The sequence below is a fragment of the Salmo salar genome, chromosome ssa04 (genome assembly GCF_905237065.1).
Source record: "Salmo salar chromosome ssa04, Ssal_v3.1, whole genome shotgun sequence".
NCBI lineage: Eukaryota > Metazoa > Chordata > Actinopteri > Salmoniformes > Salmonidae > Salmo > Salmo salar.
Window position 1 is genome coordinate 51,458,428 of NC_059445.1, and position 20,707 is coordinate 51,479,134.

Genomic DNA, 20,707 nt, shown 5'->3' on the forward strand with positions numbered 1-20,707 from the left:
TACTGTTTAATGTGCTTTAATACATTAAGTGGAGTTATTTTGAGTGAGAGTATGTTACAGATTACTGAGGAATTACTGAGAAACATTGAGTATACCTTTTTACCTATGGGTATTGGCAGGCTGCCCCAGTCTGCCCCAAGCCAGGGTAGTGGACCTCTCAGGGGAGGCATAGACACGACCATGACTTGATAGGTACCCTCCAACTGAAAAGTCCTTACTGGGACAGGGGATCCTCAAACCAGAGGGGCTGAGGGACTGGGCTCTCGGTAGCCCTCTAATAGACAAGGCCTGAAATGATTCTCTCAGGGACTGCTGTGCTACTCCAGTTGCAGGGTCACTGGAGTTCAAGGTTTTGGCAGAAACAGATGAAGATCGGCCACCACTCCTAAGCCTGACTGAAGACTCACCTAGGAGGCAATCACAAGTTTGGAAATGTTATGGACTAAACATGTCTGTCTGAAATAAAGCCAAGTAAAAAAAAAAAAAGGCAGCTCCAGAATCTTCTATAAGTGTTCAATTGGGTTGAGATCTGAACCCGTATCCACAAAGCATCTCAGAAGAGTTCCTAGGAATCCTGTTAAAACCTGTTTTAAGACAACAACAAAAAACTCACAGGTCAGTTAGTTTTAGGATGATGGTAGCCCTATCCTGCAGTCAATGACGAAAAGTGCCTTGTTTGGCCTCATGGGTGGAATGTCCATATTTTTCATAATTTCATCGTTAATGTTTTTTTTTTTAAAACAAACGAAAATCCAGTGTTTCTATGTCAAACAGTTTTGTTATATTTCAGTCTTCTGTGATGTATATAAAGTGCAATATTGGGATGCAAACTCCACATTGAATACACAAGCATTTCGCTACACCCACAATAACATCTGCTAAACACATGTATGTGACTAATACATTTTTATTTAAACTCTATAAATGACATGGTACAGGTGTCTTCTTTTTTTAAGCACATAACCATGTGTGTGAGTTGTATACTTTTCAAAATAGATCTGTTTAAAACTACCAAGAATCACTCTGCGTGACCCTGATTAAGCCCACTGCAGTAAAAGGCTAGACACTGCTCAGACAAACTCTGAGCCAGGAGTAAAACCGACTCCTCTGTGGAGATGGGAGAACCTTCCAGAAGGACAACCATCTCTGCAGCACTCCACCAATCAGGCCTTTATGGTAGAGTGGCCAGATGGAAGCAGTAAAAGGTACATGACAGCCCACTTGGAGTTTGCCAAAAGGCACATAAAGGACTCGCAGACCATGAGAAACAAGATTCTCTGGTCTGATGAAACCAAGATTGAACTCTTTGGCCTGAATGCCAAGCGTCACGTCTGGAGGAAACCTGGCACCATCCCTACGATGAAGCATGGTGGTGGCAGCATCATGCTGTGGGTTTGTTTTTCAGCGGCAGGGACTGGGAGACTAGTTAGGATTAGGGTTGCAAAGGGTCGAAAACTTTCCAGTAATTTTCCATAGGAAGTTAAGCCCTGGAATTTAGGCAATTTTGCTTAAATTCATCAAAAAAGTTTGCTTATAACAGCTAACCTTTTTTTGTGGGATACACAAAAGGCAATTCTAGGTCTTGTGGCATATTTTGGTTAAACTATCCCCAATTCAATGGAATTGCAACTCTCTGCATGCACAGTGCATTCGTCCATCACATGTACAGCTGATCTTCAAGATCTTGCTCACTAATGAGATGCTATTGAGTCCACACTACTACACTGTCTGAGCCAAGGACTACATGCTTTTGATTACAATACTGGGTGGGGTGAATATATTTTATATGACATACATTATTTTTTTGTTAACTAGATGCAGAATCATCTGGCCAAGTGCATAACGTTCCCTCAGTGCTCACAACAAGCACCCTCTGACAAAAGTCCCCCTACTTCTATTTGAGGTGAAAATGTTGAATCAGACACCTTATCGATAGCAACAGCTCATGGTCCTCCTGGAATCAGAAGTTTTTTTGACTCAATGGAGGAACGTAGTCAGAGAAATGCTGATGAATGTCTTGCTCGAGCTGTGTATACCACTGGTTCACCTCTGATGCTCACAGGCAATATGTATTGGAAGAGATTTCTGAATGTTCTTCGCCCAGCATACACCCCTCCAACCAGACATGCTTTATCTACTAATTTGCTGGATACAGAGTTCAACAGAGTTTAAGTGATGGTCAAGCAAATAATAGAGAAAGCAGACTGTATTGCAATCATCTCTGATGGGTAGTCTAATGTTCGTGGGCAAGGAATAATTAACTACATCATCTCCACCCCTCAGCCAGTAATCTACAAGAGCACAGACACAAGGGACTACAGACACACCGGTCTCTACATTGCAGATGAGCTGAAGGCAGTCATCAATGACCTTGGACCACAGAAGATATTTGCACTGGTGACAGACAATGCTGTGAACATGAAGGCTGCTTGGTCTAAAGTGAAGGAGTCCTACCCTCACATCACACCCATTGGCTGTGCTGCTCATGCATTGAATCTGCTCATCAAGGACATCATGGCACTGAAAACAATGGATACACTCTACAAGAGAGCCAAGGAAATGGTTAGGTATTATCAGCAATCTAGTTATATCAGCAATCTACCTCACCAAGCAAAGCGAGAAGAATAAGAGCACCACATTGAAGCTGCCCAGCAACACCCGTTGGGGTGGTGTTGTCATCATGTTTGACAGTCTCCTTGAGGGGAAGGAGTCTCTCCAAGAAATGGCCATATCACAGTCTGCCGATATGGACAGCCCCATCAAGAGGATCCTCCTGGATGATGTATTTTGGGAGAGAGTGGTAAGCAGCCTGAAACTCCTGGAACCTATAGCAGTAGCCATTGCACGGATTAAGGGAGACAATGCCATCCTGTCTGATGTTCAGACTCTGCTTGCAGATGTAAGAGAAGAAATCTGTACAGCCCTGCCCACTCTACTGGTGCTCCAAGCAGAGGAAACTGCAATTCTGAAATACATCAAAAAGCTTAAAGACTTCTGCCTGAAGCCCATACAAGCTGCAGCGTACATGTTGGACCCCAAGTATGCTTGCAAGAGCATCCTGTCTGGTGCAGAGATCAACAAGGCCTATGGTGTCATCACTACCATGTCTCGCCACCTTGGCCTGGATGAGGGCAAGGTTCTTGGCAGTCTGGCGAAGTACACGCCCAAGCAAGGGCTTTGGGATGGAGATGCAATATGGCAGTCGTGCCAACATATCTCATCAGCTACCTGGTGGAAGGGACTTTGTGGATCTGAAGCTCTTTCCCCTGTTGCCTCCATCATCCTCCAAATCCCACCAACACCAACCGCCTCAGAGCGCAACTGGTCCTTGTTTGGGAACACACACACCAAAGCATGCAACAGGCTGACCAATAAAACGGTTGAAAAATTGGTGGCCATCCGGGAAAATTTGAGGCATTTTGAGCCTGACAACGAGCCATCCTCAACAAGGTTGGAAAGTGACAGTGAAGATGAAGCCTCAGAGTCTGATGTTCAAGAGGTGGACATTGAGGAGGTCCAGGGAGAAGACATGAGAGGAAGACAACCAAAGCTTTAGTTTCTAGACTATCATTTTACAGCTGTATGTTGAAAACATTTTTGGGAGATACGATGGATCATTGTGGATCATTCAATATTCCCTTTCTTTTGTTGTTCAGTGAAATCATCCCATGTGAAGAGTCAACTCATTTAATTAAAGTTAAATTCGTAACTAAATTGTTTTTTTAAATTTATATTGGAAGGATTTAATCATTTGCAATTACGTCTACTTATGATAAGGTAAAATGTTTCTGTTTCTGTCTCCATATAGTAAATACAGTTGAAGTCGGAAGTTTACATACACTTAGGTTGGAATCATTAAAACAGTTTTTTCAACCACTCCACAAATTTCTTGTTAACATACTATAGTTTTGGCAAGTCGGTAAGGACATCTACTTTGTGCATGACACAAGTAATTTTTCCAACAATTGTTTACAGACAGATTATTTCACTTATAATTCACTGTATCGCAATTCCAGTGGGTCAGAAGTTTACATACGCTAACTTGACTGTGCCTTTAAACAGCTTGGAAAATTCCAGAAAATGGTGTCATGGCTTTAGAAGCTTCTGATAGGAAAATTGACATCATTTGAGTCAATTGGAGGTGTACCTGTGGATGTATTTCAAGGCCTACCTTCAAACTCAGGGCCTCTTTGCTTGACATCATGGGAAAATCAAAAGAAATCAGCCAAGACCTCAGAAAGAAAATTGTAGACCTCCACAAGTCTGGTTCATCCTTGGGAGCAATTTCCAAACGCCTGAAGGTACCACTTTCATCTGTACAAATAATAGTACGCAAGTATAAACACGCAGCCGCCATACCGCTCAGGAAGGAGACGCTTTCTGTCTCCTAGAGATGAACGTACTTTGGTGCGAAAAGTGCGAATCAATCCCAGAACAACAGCAAAGGACCTTGTGAAGATGCTGGAGGAAACAGGTACAAAAGTATCTATATCCACAGTAAAACGAGTCCTATATCAACATAACTTGAAAGGCCGCTCAGCGAGGAAGAAGCCACTGCTCGAAAACTGCCATAAAAAGCCAGACTATGGTTTGCAACTGCACATGGGGGAAAAGATCGTACCTTTTGGAGATATGTCCTCTGGTCTGATGAAACAAAAATAGAACTGTTTGGCCATAATGACCATTGTTATGTTTGGAGGAAAAAGGGGGAGGCTTGCAAGCCGAAGAACACCATCCCAACCGTGAAGCATGGGGGTGCCAGCATCATGTTGTGCGGGTGCTTTGCTGCAGGAGGGACTAATGCACTTAAACAATTTAAACAGTTAAACAATTTAAAGGCAACGCTACCAAATACTAATTGAGTGTATGTAAACTTCTGACCCACTGGGAATGTGATGAAGGAAATAAAAGCTGAAATAAATCATTCCCTCTACTATTATTCTGACATTTCACATAATTAAAATAAAGTGGTGATCCTAACTGACCTAATACAGGGAATTTTTACTAGGATTAAATGTCAGGAATTGTGAAAAACTGAGTTTAAATGTATTTGGGTAAGGTGTATGTAAACTTCCAACTTCTACTGTTTATCCAATGCAAAAACATTAATTTGCATATATTTCTGTTAACTCCCATATATTCCCATTAATTCCCACGGAAAGTTTCCACCTCTGAATATTCCCCAAAATGTGCAACCCTAGTCAGGATCGCGGGAAAGATGAACAGAGCAAAGTACAGAGAGAGATCCTTGATGAAGTCCTGCTCCAGAGCGCTCAGGACCTCAGACTGGGGTGAAGGTTCACCTTCCAACAGGACAACGACACTAAGCACACAGCCAAGACAACGCAGGAGTGGCTTCAGGAACAAGTCTCTGAAAGTCCTTGAGTGGCCCAGCCAGTGCCAGGACTTGAACCCGATCGAACATCTCTGGAGAGACCTGAAAATAGCTTTGCAGCGACGCTCCCCATCCACCCTGACAGAGCTTGAGAGGATCTGCAGAGAAGAATGGGAGAACTCCCCAAATACAGGTGTGCCAAGCTTGTAGCGTCATACCCAAGAAGACTCGAGGCTGTAATCTCTGCCACAGGTGCTTCAACAAAGTACTGAGTAAAGGGTCTACATACAAACGTGGTCTTTTTTTTGCTTGCTTGAGTAAGGCAGCTCCAAAATGCAGGTGTTTCAGCATAGCTCAGTTCTTTCAGCCAGCGGAAAATATTAGGGGTTGGTAATGTTCTTTAGTTGGCCATGATTGGCTTAGTGTTCTTTCACTCATGGGGACACTACGTCACTGTAAATTTATGGGGAGAGCTTGAAAATGCAAGCCCCTTGGGTGCTGCCATAGAGTTACATTAGAAGTGCCCATCCAAGAAGGCTCAAGGTCATTGGCCACAGATAATATTACGTCAAATCACATTATATCTATCGTAGCTTTGACTTGACTGATCATGTCAACATCATACTTTCAAAATCTTAGCTAGCAAGCTAGACAAGCAGTCATCATCATGAATCAAGTCGACAATATACTGGCAAAACCTTTTCAATCCTTGTCATATGAAGAGAAATTACAGATAAAACTTATCGATGCTCATCGGCCATTGGACATAAACATTATACAACAGGTTGGAAATCGCAAATTCAACAATGAGTGGTTTGGAAGGAATGAGTGGCTTTCTGCAAGCGTTGCAAAGCAATCACTAGCATGCTATTCAGTGGAGTGGGTGTGTGGTCCAAGTCTGCAGTTTAAGGGTCTCTTTTCCAAGCTTAAAAGGATAAACCTTCAACACCATGGGCCAGAAAAAGTTAAATACATTGGCCATGCTGTCAATCCAGCATGACTTCTGCCGCGTTCTAAACAAAAAATTTGCTCGGAACGGGAAAATACATTTTGAACGGTCATCCAACTCGGAATTCCAAGTCGGGATTTCGGGCCTCTTTCTAGAGCTCCAACCTGAAGATCACTGACGTCATGATTCAACCCTGTTTTTTTTCAGAGTTCCCAGTTGTTTTGAAAGTATCATAAAGCCAGAGTATGCCAGACTTTGATGACAAAGTTTGATGACAAAATTTGCTCACAAGGACCACCGCGCCACCTTACTGTTCAAGTGAGAACAGCACAACATGAGTCTAAAAATGTATTGTATGCTGCTGCATAAATTATGTAATATGCCAGGGCGATATGTATACTGTAGCTAAGAAAGTAATACTAAGTGTATGTTGTGTAGTAAGCTGTTTGTAGCCCATGTACCTCACCCTAGTAATTTGGTCCCTTTCCCCCTCATAACTTAGCCTACTGTTCTGATTTGGCGGTGCACATGTAGCCACTAGCCTGTTTTAGAGAAATGTAATCATCGAATATTGTAAGAGCTTTCATTGTCTGCTTATATTCCCCCTTTATTTATCCTACGACCTAGTGTACAGGGAGAACACTGTAAGAAGGGCCCATGTTCTGAATTCTGTCGCTGTACATTTCAAAAGTGCTGAAAAAAATAGTTATATTGACTACGCCCGTCCTAGCTCACTCATTAATGTCTTAATTGAAATTATGGATTGCCTCTTCTTCACCTTATGTCATAGTTTGTACATCTCAATTGTCAGTAGAAACCACATTTGTTTAAGCAAGTCAGCCATATCAGCAGTTTTTTTTAAGGCAGTAAATGAGGCTGAATGAACTGTTTCGATAACCAGGTGTAGCAGTGGTAAGGATTCACTCCATGGTGCTGAAAAGAAAACTCTGCTGTTGGGATATCTTTATGTAGGCCCTAACAGTTTGTAGGTACCGTTTGTCACCGTTAAAGTGCAATTAATGTATTGTTTAGTATTGTGGTGTGTAGTGGCTTTGCTGGCATGCATCAAAAACATTTGTTATTTTCTGCCAGACCAAGATTGAAATGCTAAAGTCGCCACTGCATGTAGGTCTAGATTATTTATGCAGGGCTCTACGTTTACCTTTTTTACAAGCAGCACGTGTGCACCTAAGTTGAACAATGTAGGCGCACACAAAGACATTTAGGAGCACAATAAAAAATATTTGAGATATTAAAACTAGAATCCTTAAGTATTCTAGGCGCACTGGTGCTCCTAAATAAAATGTCAAGTCGCACAGCAAAATATTTAGCCTCACATGTGGGCAAAATGGTTGCACTGTAGAGCCATTATTTATTGGTTGATCATATAGAAATATCAAAACATTCTTTCAACAACTCCAAAGCAATTGGTTGTCTGTGGCACAGGAACCACTGACTCGCTGTATTTTTCTATTATCAAGACACCTGTTGGTAACTCTTAACTAGTTAGGACAGCTCATGAGGTATCCTAAAAATAAAGTAAATGTATATATTCTCAGGACTTACAACCAATTTTGTACTCCGAGACGCTTTGTGGATACGGGCACTGGTGAGTGAGTGAGTGAGTGAGTGAGTGAGTGAGTGAGTGAGTGAGTGAGTGAGTGAGTGAGTGAGTGAAAGATGAACCAGACTTGTGGAGGTCTATCATTATTTTTCTGAGGTCTTGGCTGATTTCTTTTGATTTTCCCATGATGTCAAGCAAAGAGGCCCTGAGTTTGAAGGTAGGCCTTGAAATACATCCACAGGTACACCTCCAATTGACTCAAATGATGTCAATTTGCCTATCAGAAGCTTCTAAATCCATGACACCATTTTCTGGAATTTTCCAAGCTGTTTAAAGGCACAGTCAACTTAGTGTATGTAAACTTCTGACCCACTGGAATTGTGATACAGTGAATTATAAGTGAAATAATCTGTCTGTAAACAATTGTTGGAAAATGTACTTGTGTCATGCACAAAGTAGATGCCCTAACCGACTTGCCAAAACTATAGTTTGTTAACAAGAAATTTATGGAGCGGTTGAAAAACCAGTTTTAATGACTCCAACCTAAGTGTATGTAAACTTCCGACTTCAACTGTACACGGTGGCGGGCAAGGTTTAGTCATATCTTATCCCTACTAAAATGCCAACCCACCTGGTGGAGACCTGGTTGAACCTGCTACAGGGTAGGTGAGGCGGGAGGTGGGGTGGTCTGTGAGGAACTGGCCGTTGGCCTCCAGGTTGCGGCTGTTCCTGACTGCCTGGAGAGAGCGGAGGCTGGTGCGAGGAGGAGGTGAATCCTGGTTGGACATGCTTCTCAGACCCTCTACAACAACATTCTGGGTTAACTCCCATTTCACATACAACCGGGTGAAACACTCATAGCAGATCATGATAAACTGATAGGAGTAAAGAATGTTCTATGTGACATCACACCACTTTAAAGAGTGCTGTCGATATGTAAAACAAAAATGTATTAGTCAATGTGTATATTTGTGTGTCATAAGGGATTTTCCATGTTGCCTGTTACAGGTGCTCTTTTACCTCTGCTCTTTGCAATCTTAAGCAGCTTAGATTGAGTGGTGGCTTGACTGGGAGGCCTTGGCAGCTGGCTGCTGTAACCAGGCTGGGCTATGGCTCTGGGTGATTGGCCCAGTGGGGAACGGCGGTAGTGGGGCAGCTGGCTGGGAGGCGGTGTGTATGCGACTGTGTCCTCCAGGCTATACTTGTCGAACTCTAGGTCACTGTAGCTATAATTAGAAAGTGACAGCATGGATGCACCAGGACTCCTGAACGGTGTGGCGGCAGCAGGGATGGAGGCATAGTCCTGTCGTAAACCTTGGGACAAGGAAAACACTGTCAAACACCCTGTCCACAAGTAAAGTAAATATGCATAGTATTTACACTGAACAAAAATATAAACGCAGCATGTAAAGTGAGCTGAAATAAAATTTCACAGAAATGTTCCATAAGCACAAAAATATTATTTCTCTCAAATGTTATGCACAAATGTGTTTTCTCCTTTGCCAAGATAATCCATCCATCTGAAAGGTGTGGCATATCAAGAAGCTGATTGAACAGCATGATCATTACACAGGTGCACCTTGTGCTGGGGACAGAAGGCCACTCTAAAATGTGCCGTTTTGTCACTCAACACAATGCCACAGATGCCTCAAGTTGAGGGAGCGTGCAATTGGAATGCTGACTGCAAAAATGTCCACCAGAGCTGTTGCCAGAGAATTTAGTGTACATTTATTTACCATAAACCGCCTCCAATGTTGTTTAAGAGAATTTGGCAGTACTTCCAACCAGCCTCACAACAGCAGACCATGTGTATGGCATCGTGTGGGCGAGCAGTTTACTGATGTCATTGCTGTGAACGGAGTGACCCATGGTGGCGGTGGGGTTATGGTACGGGCAGGCATAAGCTACGGACAACGAACAAAATTGCATTTTATCGATGCAAATTTGAATGCACAGAGATACTGTGGCGAGATCCTGAGGCCCATTGTTGTGCCATTCATCCACCACCATCACCTCATGTTTCAGCATGATAATGCACAGCCCCATATCGCAAGGATCTGTACACAATTCCCGGAAGCTGACAATGTCCCAGTTCTTCCATGGCCTGCATACTCACCAGACATGTCACCCATTAAGCATGTTTGGGATGCTCTGCATCAACGTGTACGACAGCATGTTCCAGTTCCTGCCAATCTCCAGCAACTTCGCACAGCCATTGAAGAGGAGTGGCACAACATTCCACAGGCCACAATAGACAGCCTGATCAGCTCTATGCAAAGGAGATGTGTTGCGCTGCATAAAGCAAATGGTAGTCACACCAGATACGGACTGGTTTTCTGATCCACGCCCCTACCTTTTTTTGTTAAGGTATCTGTGACCAACAGATGCATATCTCTATTTCCAGTCTTGTGAAATCCATATATTAGGGCCTAATGAATTTATTTCAATTGACTGATTTCCTAATATGAACTGTAACTCAGTAAAATCGTTGAAATTTTTGCATGTTGCGTTTATATTTTTGTTCAGTATATGAATCAAAACTTTCCACACTCACTCTCTTCCTGCATGCGAGCCATGATCTGGACATCAGTGAGGTCCTGCAGCCTGTAGCCCATGGTGATGGAGTCATCTGAGAAACTCGGCTCATTCTCATCCATTGATGGTGGTAAAATAGCATCATTGCCATCTGAAATACCAAGGCAATAGAGACACTGAGTAAATACAACCAGAACAATCTGGAACTTTAGTTGGTTGGAGTTACAGAGCATTTGGAAAGATTGATTTTATCCTCATCAATCTACACACAATAACCTATAATATCAAAGTGAAAACAGGTTTTTAGACATTTTAGCAAAGTTATGAAAAATTTAAATAACTTATTTACATAAGTATTCAGACACTTTGCTATGAGACTTGAAATTGAGCTCAGGTGCATCCTGTTTCCATTGATCATCCTTGAGATGTTTATACAACTTGATTGGAGTCCACCTGTGGTAAATTCAATTGATTGGACATGATTTGGAAAGCCACACACCTGTCTATATAAGGTCCCACAGTGGACAGTTCACGTCAGAGCAAAAACCAAGCCATGAGATCAAAGGAATTGTCCGTAGAGCTCCGAGACAGGATTATGTCGAGGCACAGATCTGGGGAAGGGTACCAAAACATTTCTGAAACATTGAAGGTCCCCAAGAACACAGTGGCCTCCATCATTCTTAAATGGAAGAAGTTTGGAACCACCAAGACTCTTCCTAGAGCTGGCTGCCCAGCCAAACTGAGCGATCAGGGGAGAAGGGCCTTGGTCAGGGAGCCTTGAGAAGGGCCTTGGTCACTCTGACAGAGCTCCAGAGTTCCTCTGTGGAGATGGGAGAACCTTCCAGAAGGACAATCATCTCTGCAGCACTCTACCAATCAGGCCTTTATGGTAGTGGCCAGACAGAATCCACTCCTCAGTAAAAGGCACATGACAGCCCGCTTGGAGTTTGCCAAAAGGCACCTAAAGGACTCTCAGACCATGAGAAACAAGATTCTCTGGTCTGATGAAACCAAGATTGAACTATTTGGCCTGAATGCCAAGCGTCACATCTGTAGGAAACCTGGCACCGTCCCTACGGTGAAGCATGGTTGTGGCAGCATCATGCTGTGGGGACGTTTTTCAGCAGCAGCGACTAGAAGACTAGTCAGGATCGAGGGAAAGATGAACGGAGCAAAGTACAGAGATATCCTTGATGAAAACCTGCTCCAGAGCGCTCAGGACCTCAGACTGGCGTGAAGGTTCACCCTCCAACAGGACAATGACCCTAAGCACACAGCCAAGACAACGCAGGAGTGGCTTCGGGACAAGTCTCTGAATGTCCTTGAGTGGTCCAGCCAGAGCCCGGACTTGAACCCGATCGAACATCTCTGGAGAGACCTGAAAATAGCTGTGCAGCGATGCTCCCCATCCACCCTGATTGAGCTTGAGAGGATCTGCAGAGAAGAATGGGAGAAACTCCCCAAATTCAGGTGTGCCAAGCTTGTAGCGTCATTCCCAAGTAAAGGGTCTGAATACTTATGTATATGTTGCAAAAATTTCTAAAAAGCTGTTTTTGCTTTGTCATTATGGAGTATTGTGCGTAGATTGATGAGGGGGAGAAAATGATTTAATCTATTTTAGAATAAGGCTGTAACGTACATTTTTGGGGGAAAAAGTCAAGGGGTCTGAATACTTTCCGAATGCATGTACAGGCACCCATGGGAGAGAACAGTTTTACGAATTGGGAATTGTTTTCTCCAGATTGCACCCTACCTGAGCTGTTAGGTTTGTTGGTTTGTTGACTTCTGTCAGTTGATCTGTGGTACCGAGGAGAAGGTGAGCCCATGCAGAGATGGCCAGTGTCAGGGAAGGCTACAGGACGTCTGTGGGAGCGACTGCTGAAGATACTCCTCCATCTTGTCTCTAACGGAAAGAATAAGGAAATTAAATGAATAGGAGCTACCTGTTCAAGATGATAAAGCATTATGGCCACTTTTAGTCTGTGTCCATTTGTGTGAGAGAGATTGTAATATACAATGCAGAACTTACTTTGGTCCAGGATATTAATTAGTGTGCGACATGCCACCTCTGTTTCCGGGCTGGGGTTGTCCAGGACCTGTCTACACCACTTTATAGGGGTCTCATCACTTCTCTCAGCAGATGCCCCTTTCTTGGGTGACTCATATAACCTAATAATGAACTAGAATTAAGCAACTGAGGTATTAAAAAAGGTGGTTTGCAAAGGCATGGACAAAAATGTTGCCTAAAATAGTGAAGTTGCAAATTCTTGACACTATACAGTTTAGAGTTTTATCAACAAATTCTGCAGGTACCTACCAGCTCACTTCATTCTCCACCTCACAACACTCCTCTAGGTCCAGGAGGTCCACTAGCTCCAGAGAAGACTGCTCTGCTCTCTTCTCTGTGTCCCTGACCACCAGCTCCTCTGACCCCATGCATCCCTGCCTGTGTGTCTCCTCCAACATTTCACTGTGGGGCAAGTGTGTATAACAGCCATCATATACATGTCCATCCTGCCTCACTGGTGTATCTCTGGGGCTTTCAAGAGGAGGTGGAGATATAGCATCCCCACCGTTGACCTCTGCTGGTTCAGGGTCACAGCAATTTGGATTTTCCTCCAGCGAAGAGGGACAGCTGATAAGCACACCAGAGAGAGCCTGGTTTTTGGTGTTGATATTTCTTCGCCTCTCGGTTAGAGATTCATTTTGAATTTCCAGTCTCCGCACTAATTCATGTAACTTTCGAACTTCTACCAACTCCAGTGCAGCAAAGTCCTGCTCCATCCCGATCTCTGGCCTCAACTGCTCTCCAATTCTCCAGTGTTCTTCACTTTTCACTGACTGAAAAACAACTACTTGACCACACTGAAAAATACAAAACAGCTGAATTATACACTAAATTCAGAACACAAATCAAACATTTCTTTCAAAATGACATCAAGTAAAAGCGATATTATCAATGTCCAAAGTAGCTCTCAAAATGTAGAGCCACTGAATAATGTTACCTCCACTACACTCAGTACTGACACAGATTTGCAGCAGGAGAGACTCAACAGCTTGGATGGCTTTAAAGCAGTGTCAGGGTCTTATGTGGATTAAAGAGTCGACAAGCTGCCTCTGAGAAAGGATCAGACTTGGTGACAACAGCAGTCATAAGTGATGAGTAACGTTAATGATTTTCTAGCAATCACACAGGAGAAGTCAGATCACACACCAGTCACTCATCAATCTTGTCCTCGGCCATAATAAACCCCTAACGTTACTTGGCCAGCCTGTACTGTAGCAGATCCGATAGTGTTGACCTCTAATAAAACCGCCCACTGGGACTACTTGTCAAAACATTTTGAAATGACCAAGTCAAGGATATAAGAAGGGGTTAACCGTCTTGATTTATTCATATAGCTCGCTTATCTACTACATCTCAACATACCCTACAAGACAGAAAAAACTAGCTAGAGCACACATTTAGCTAGTACAGTAACGTTACCTAGCTACAGTAACGTCAAAGTAAAAAAAAGTTAGCAGGCGATATAAAGTTCTGGTTTAATTAATAATTAATCTCTAGCTAGCTAATGCTCGTATTCCAACAAAAATTGCTACATGGCTCCATTAGTACAAAACAATGTGCTTTTGTTTGATAGGGATTATTTCATACTACCCACAAAACAAGGACCACAATCTTGTTGTTGCCTGGCTTGCTGGCTGTTGTTGATAACGGTAACCAACGGCCGAAGAAGCTCCCCGGCGTTCCATTGAGATGTATTTATTCTGTTAGCAGCGCCAGGTAGGCTTCATAACTACTGCAGTGGACACCTTGCTTCACTCATTATTTGGTAGTAGGCATGCAGTGTTTTTGTGTGATGCATCTATCCCAAAGGAAATTGTTTTATTACACATCAAGGGAATACAATGCATACATATGAACATAACAGGAACTTTAGACTAAGCCCTCTGACTGCCAAGTTCCCCACTCCCATGTCGTTAATTTGAATTGCATAGATAAACAATTTTTTATCTATTCAAAGTTCCAGATATAATTTTATTGTTCCAAGTTCATAACCCAATACATTCATTTCTAGTCTCGATGTTGTGGAGAAGGCAGGAAATCTTACGGAAACAATATTACATCTGGCACATTTTCACTTTAAGGCAACAGGGATCCTCAAATCAATCAAGAGGTGTCAGAGTAGGTTTAAAGAGCTATTATCTCAGCTAAAATCAGACACATTTACACACATTGGCTTAAACAGTAAAATCAGATTCGATTCTGGGGTATAATGGGCTTGGTGTGGATTGCTTTTACCGAGTATTGAAGCAGCTACAGCCGTGTATGAGAGTTATAGGACGGACTGACAATACTTAATACTCGAAAGAAAAAGATGTAAGCAGGCCTTACACATGGGCAGGCTTTGAGCTACACAAGCCATTGTTTTCGAAATAGAAGACTGAACTGAAGTTTTTAAAGGGTGCATGCTACCCCAAGTGGCGAGTGCCCTTAGGCTTCCCGAGTTTTAGCGTGGAAGTTAATATAATTTCAACTTCCCGATATCGCTACGCAAAACCACTTGGATTTGTAAAGCTCAAATAATGTGACAGCTACATTAGGCTCCATGCACTACATGCCTTATTGCCTGATGAATAAAATATGGCAGATGTGCATGATATTGAATCACATTCATTAGGTAGAGGTAAATACCAAAATAAAAGGAAACACTTGAGTGAATGAGGGATTCAAAGTATATTGAAAGCAGTTGCAGCCACACAGATAGGGTTTCTGAGTTAATTACGCAATTAAAACATCACATCATGCTCAGGGTCATGTATAAAAATGCCCCTTTTCCCATTATTTTGGCTACCATGTCTAAAAGAGATCCCAGTGACTTTGAACGAGGGGTCTCAAAGGAGCATAGGGGGTTTAAAGGGTCTCAACCCAATTCAACACTTATGGGAGATTCTGGAGCAGTGCCTGAGTGTTTTCCACCACCATCAAGAAAACAAATTATGGAATTTCTCATGGAAGAATGGTGTCGCATTCCTCCAATAGCGTTCCAGAGACTTGTAGAATATATGCCAAGGCACATTGAAGCTGTTCTCGCAGTGCCCCCACGTCCAATTAAGACACTATGTTGGGGTTTCCTTTATTTTGGCAGTTACCTGTATGTTTGCACTGCAAGTCATGCTTTTATTACAACTACATACAAATCATGCAACTAAATATTAAAATCATGGTATCAACACACCAAGGCATAGAACTAAGGACACTTGGAATTGGAACTGCAAACACGTCCTAGAATATAGCTTGAAATACATAGGCATAAAAACAACAAAAGTTTAACTAAAGCGTGGATGTAAACAGTACACAATGCTTTGTTGTTGAACTGTGTAAACGCAGAGTTCTATCAGTACAAGCATCTCAAAATTATAACATTATCTAGGAAATGCAAGTGGATAGTCCGCCTTGTAGCGGAAAAAACAGATCAGTAACATAAAATAACAAGCTCATTAAACATAACTCGCCATATTGGCGTGAACATTTCTCTCAAAATGGCTGTCAGCAGCAATGTAAACTAGAGCTTTTCTATCTTGTAATACACAATGCCTATGTGAAACATGGCAGACAATGCCAATATGAAAACAGCCTGGCATATTAATACACCAATTAACTAAAATCTTCATTTGGTAAGTCAAAAGGTCAAACCAGTTGATAGCCAGTGCACTGTAACAGAATATTGGCAAGGAGCTTTTTTTAATTGACCCCACATTATTTCCTTCCTTCCTGAGATGGGGAATAAATGGATGGGCTGAGATGATGGTGGTGCTCCAGACATCCGTCCTTTGGTACAGGTTTCCGGTAAAAGCAGGGTGGGGTTGTTCATGGGATGTTACAAGGGAACATGGCTGAAGAGATACGACACTGACTCGCCGTTGTGTGTCCGGCGAATAGCCTCAGCCAGAATCATGGAGATGTCAATAACCTGAAGGGATGAGTGGGGGGGGGAAAAAAGTATAAACCAAATCATCACCCAAACTTATTTCGCCCACAGATGAAACTTTCAAGCCACAAAGAAAGCAATTGGTTAACGAAATAACACCACCAGTAGGTCAGTGTTTCTGCTACAGTTATTTAGCAGTGGCGCTGCGCCACGGCAAAATCAAGGCACACTTTGAAGATCCAGGATCAGTCCACATTTACTTCCTCTGCAAACAAAATGAGTAATGAATAGAAAATTCAGACAACCCCATACTAGAATAGTTCATACATTTTTTGTCAACATGTTTTAGTGTGTTCTACGTGAGATAAATATTCCTCGAGGCCCATTCAAGTTACAGGTGCCATAGGGAGTGAAACATGCATTCTGACAAGCAGTCAATGCACAACAATTCTTCCTATCGCGGGGAAAACAGGGGGATCCTAGCCTTCGATTCCTACTTTATTTATTTCTCATCTCCTAAATATGCATGAACTGCACCATTTTAAACCCTGAGTTTCTAGCAGTGGCATGGTTAAGCATGTTACCACTCCACAATTTGCTGTTAGTACATAGGGGAGAGAGGGGCTGAACGTAGCACAGGTCAATTGTAGGGTAACTTGGGGTAAAACGGCATTATAACTATAATTTTGGGGGAGTGACTTCAATTTCGATGAGAGATATTTTGTTGAGTAGTGGCAACCGGGGGGATGGTGGGGTCCTTTAAAAAAAATCCTTCATTAATATTATAGAATCCCTATTACAAATTCTTCCAGAGGAAGCACTGCAGTAACTAAACTCACAGATTTGGAAATGTTCAAAACAGTAAGGAGTTAGACAATGCAATACACAGTAAGAATCAATCAAGCAGAAATGTAAGTAGACCAGGCAACATGCTGAGCCACTGAAATTAAGATTGTTGACAGCCTGCTGCTTAGGTGAACATTGTTTGGACAAAGTTTGAAAGGTTTTCATGGGGTGGAGGGAGGTTGGTATGTGTGCTTGTACTGGTGTCATGTGATCTGTTATTTGTGAAAGAAAAACATTTGTCAAAACTTAAACATTACATTATTTTCAAAAAGTATGTTTCAATTCCCCAAGAGAACTAAACTCTGCAACTACAAGGAAACATCAGGTGCTGAGCCCCTGTGATGAGCTTGGGATTCTAACCTGTATTTTTGAACAGTGTTTCATCTTATCCTCCTGAGGGATGGTATTTGTGACAACCACAGCCTCAAAACAGGCGTTGTTGATGCGGGTGATAGCAGGGCCTGAAAAGATCCCATGGGTCAAGATGGCATAGACCTTTGTGGCTCCAGCAGACACTAGCCTGGATATTCAGAAACAAAACATTTGGTTGAATCTCCACATTTTGTTTGTAAAAAATAAATAAAAAATAAAACTTTGCTATCCATACATTTTCTTTTCAGAGACTTCCTTAAAAACGGATGTAATAGCTCCGGTCTGTATTTGTTGTACATTTAAAAGATTGAATATTCAGTCTGTGCTCTGTAAATGTATGCAGCTTAAACACAGTAGCGACTCACTTATCTGCAGCGTGGCAGATGGTGCCGCAGGTGTCTGCCATGTCATCAACCAAGATGGCCACTCGGTCTTTCACGTCCCCCACCAGGACCATGCGGTCCACCTCGTTAGCCTTCTTCCGCTCTTTGTGGATTAGGGCGAAGTCCACATTCAGCCTGTCTGCTATAGAGGTGACCCTGCAAAGGGAATCCACAGATTGGTGAGGTTATGGTACTGCAGATGATGTCTACCATTCCACAAAGTCACATCTATAGGAGGAAGGGAATATATAGTAAGACACAGGTTTATGATTCTATGATTAATCTCAAGCACTGTAAGGACAGTATCAAAAATTCTTTTAGGCTGAATGAGGTGAACTTGACAAATCCCTTAAATAATTAATTGAGCAAGAACAATCCTTTCAACAATGCTAATATTTCTAACAACTCAAATCTGTCCTTTTGACCCATTGTAATGATGAAGCATCTATAGGCTTATTGGCCTCCTCCAATCTACCTTTTGGCTCCTCCAGCATCAGGAGACACAATGGTGCAATTCTTCCACTCATTGATGTTCTCTTTGATCCATTTCAGCACAGCTGGCTCCGCATATAGATTGTCCACAGGGATATCAAAGAACCCCTACAGAGGCATACAGTGAGTAAACCCATGATAAGATAAAGGATCACTAGTCAGCGTCTTTAAACGGCCTTACTTGCAACAGATTTTTGGAGAAACTTTCACGTGGCTCACTATTGACAGTGTGTTGTTTAGAAACAAAACCAATGCACGCACCTCTTCGGGGCAATACAGACGGGGTTGACAACATGTAAACTATAATTTGATCCAAATGTTTAATAAAAACAAATACATTTGTAGAATAAGCACTTATACAGTTTACATGTTTACAAGATAAGTCACAAATACATCGTAACAGTTGTTAGTTAGCAAAATTGTCATATCAGACGTGGCATAAGTCAAAATAAGACATGGTATCATGAACAAGATACTAGTGCGGCGGAAATAACTTAATTTGAGGGGTTTTTCAGTTATTAAACAACTAATTGACTAACGTCGGTTCAATTGCACTGAACAAAAATTATAAAACATCTTAAGTGTTGATCCCATGTTTCATGAGCTGAAATAAAAGATCACAGAAATGTTCCATACAAAACACTTAGTCTTAAAATTGTGACCAAATTTGTTTACATCCCTGTTAGTGAGCATTTCTCCTTTGCCAAGATAATCCATCCACCTGACAGGTGTGGCATATCAAGCTGATTAAACAGCACGATCAGTACACAGGTGCACCTTGTGCTGGGGACAATAAAAGGCCACTAAAATGTGCAGTTGTGTCACTCAACACAATGCCACAGATGTCTCAAGTTGAGGGGGCATGCAATTGGCATACTGACTGCAGGAATATCCACCAGAGCTGTTGCCAGAAAATGTTATTAATTTCTCTACCATAAGCAACCTCCAATGTCATTTGAGAATTTGGCAGTGCATCCAACTGGCTTCACAACTGCAGACCACGTGTAACCACACCAGCCCAGGACCTCCACATCCAAATTCTTCACTTGCGGATCATCGGAGACCATCCACCCAGACAGCTGATTAAACTGAGGGTTTGCACAACCAAAGGATTTCTACACAAACTGTCAGAAGCAACCTCAGGGAACCGCTCATCTGTGTGCTTGTAGTCCTCACCAGGGTCTTGACCTTAGTGCAGTTCAACATCGTAACTGACTTTAGTGGGCTAAAATGCTAACCGTCGATGGCCACTGGCACACTGGAGAAGTGTGCTCTTCGCGGATGAATGCCGGTTTCAACTGTACTGGGCAGATGCTGACAGCATGTGTGGCATCAGTTTGCTGATGTCAACGTTGTGATTTCCCCATGGTAGCGGTGGAGTGATGGTATGGGCAGGAATAAGCTATGGACAACACACAATTGCATTTTATCGATGGCAATTTGAATGCACAGAGATACCTGTACATGCACACGAGATCCTGAGGCCCATTGACATGCCATTCATCCGCCACCATCACCTCATGTTTCAGCATGATAATGCACGGCTCAATGTCGCAAGGATCTGTACACAATTCCTGTTAGCTGAACATTTCCCAGTTCTTCCATGAGCTGCATACCCAGACATGTCACCCATTGAGCATGTATGGGATGCTCTGGATCAAGGTGTACGAAAGCGTTTCAGTTCTCGCCAATATCCAGCAACTTCGCACAGCCATTGACGAGGAGTCGGACAACATTCCACTGGCCAATCAACAGCCTGATCAACTCTAAGCGAAGGAGATGTGTTGCGCTGCATGAGGAAAATATGGTGGTCACACCAGATACTGACTGCTTTTCTTATCCAAACCCCTACCTTTTTTTTAAGGTACAGTACATGTTGGCCAACAGATGCATATCTATATTTTCAGTCATGTGAAATACTTAGATTAGGGCCTAATGCATTTATTTAAATTGACCAATTTCCTCATATCAACTGTAACTAAGTAAAATCTTTGAAATTGTTGCATGTTACGTTTATATTTCTGTTCAGCGTACTTGAATCCCATTTAGTTCGCACAGGTTTTGTGAGCCCAATGCAACATTTATCTAGAGACATCAAATCATTCATGAGAGAAATGAAGTCAACTATATGGGATGCTGGGCTGAAGGGAGTTGTAGTTTTCATTAAGAAAATATTCAACCTAGTTCAGCACAGAACCATGGTAGTTAACTACAATGACCATTGTGCCGGTTCTTTTCCATCTCGGACAGATGGATTCACTGATGCCTGCTACGTTAGGTTAGATACACCCAGACCAC

The 20,707-nt window shown here is 42.4% G+C and overlaps 2 protein-coding genes across 6 annotated transcripts in view; both read right to left on the reverse strand.

Annotated features, from left to right (window-relative positions):
* Positions 1 to 14,255, reverse strand: LOC123742470 (SLAIN motif-containing protein-like). Of its 2 annotated transcripts, none has more exons than XM_045717077.1 (8): positions 14,046 to 14,255; positions 12,701 to 13,248; positions 12,413 to 12,552; positions 12,137 to 12,286; positions 10,403 to 10,534; positions 8,869 to 9,162; positions 8,480 to 8,650; positions 1 to 407 (listed from the first exon to the last, which is right to left on the reverse strand). In XM_045717077.1, exons 2-8 carry the CDS (start codon positions 13,165 to 13,167, stop codon positions 100 to 102), a joined length of 1,662 nt encoding a protein of 553 aa, XP_045573033.1. In that variant the 5' UTR covers positions 13,168 to 13,248; positions 14,046 to 14,255; the 3' UTR covers positions 1 to 99. The 2 variants fall into 2 exon arrangements, with proteins under 2 accessions (XP_045573033.1, XP_045573032.1); XM_045717076.1 differs by lacking the exon at positions 14,046 to 14,255 and adding an exon at positions 13,389 to 13,762.
* prps1 (Ribose-phosphate pyrophosphokinase 1) overlaps positions 14,240 to 20,707 on the reverse strand; it is an 18,980-nt gene continuing 12,512 nt past the window's right edge. For 3 of the 4 annotated variants that reach the window (XM_014196590.2, XM_014196593.2, XM_014196591.2), the window contains exons 4-7: positions 18,393 to 18,517; positions 17,900 to 18,073; positions 17,523 to 17,682; positions 14,402 to 16,358 (exon numbers count right to left, since the gene is read on the reverse strand). In XM_014196590.2, the coding sequence (XP_014052065.1) occupies positions 16,266 to 16,358; positions 17,523 to 17,682; positions 17,900 to 18,073; positions 18,393 to 18,517 (552 nt within the window). In that variant the 3' untranslated portion in view covers positions 14,402 to 16,265. 4 annotated transcript variants of the gene reach the window in all.

Excerpts from the sequence above, each read along its gene's own strand:
- LOC123742470 (XM_045717077.1), bottom strand. The coding sequence starts at position 13,167 with ATGGAGCAGGACTTTGCTGCACTGGAGTTGGTAGAAGTTCGAAAGTTA. Across the intron at positions 12,553-12,700 it reads GTGGAGAATGAAGTGAGCTG|GTTATATGAGTCACCCAAGA; the intron begins GTAGGTACCTGC and ends GTTCATTATTAG. Across the intron at positions 10,535-12,136 it reads CAACAAACCTAACAGCTCAG|ATGGCAATGATGCTATTTTA; the intron begins GTAGGGTGCAAT and ends TTGGTATTTCAG.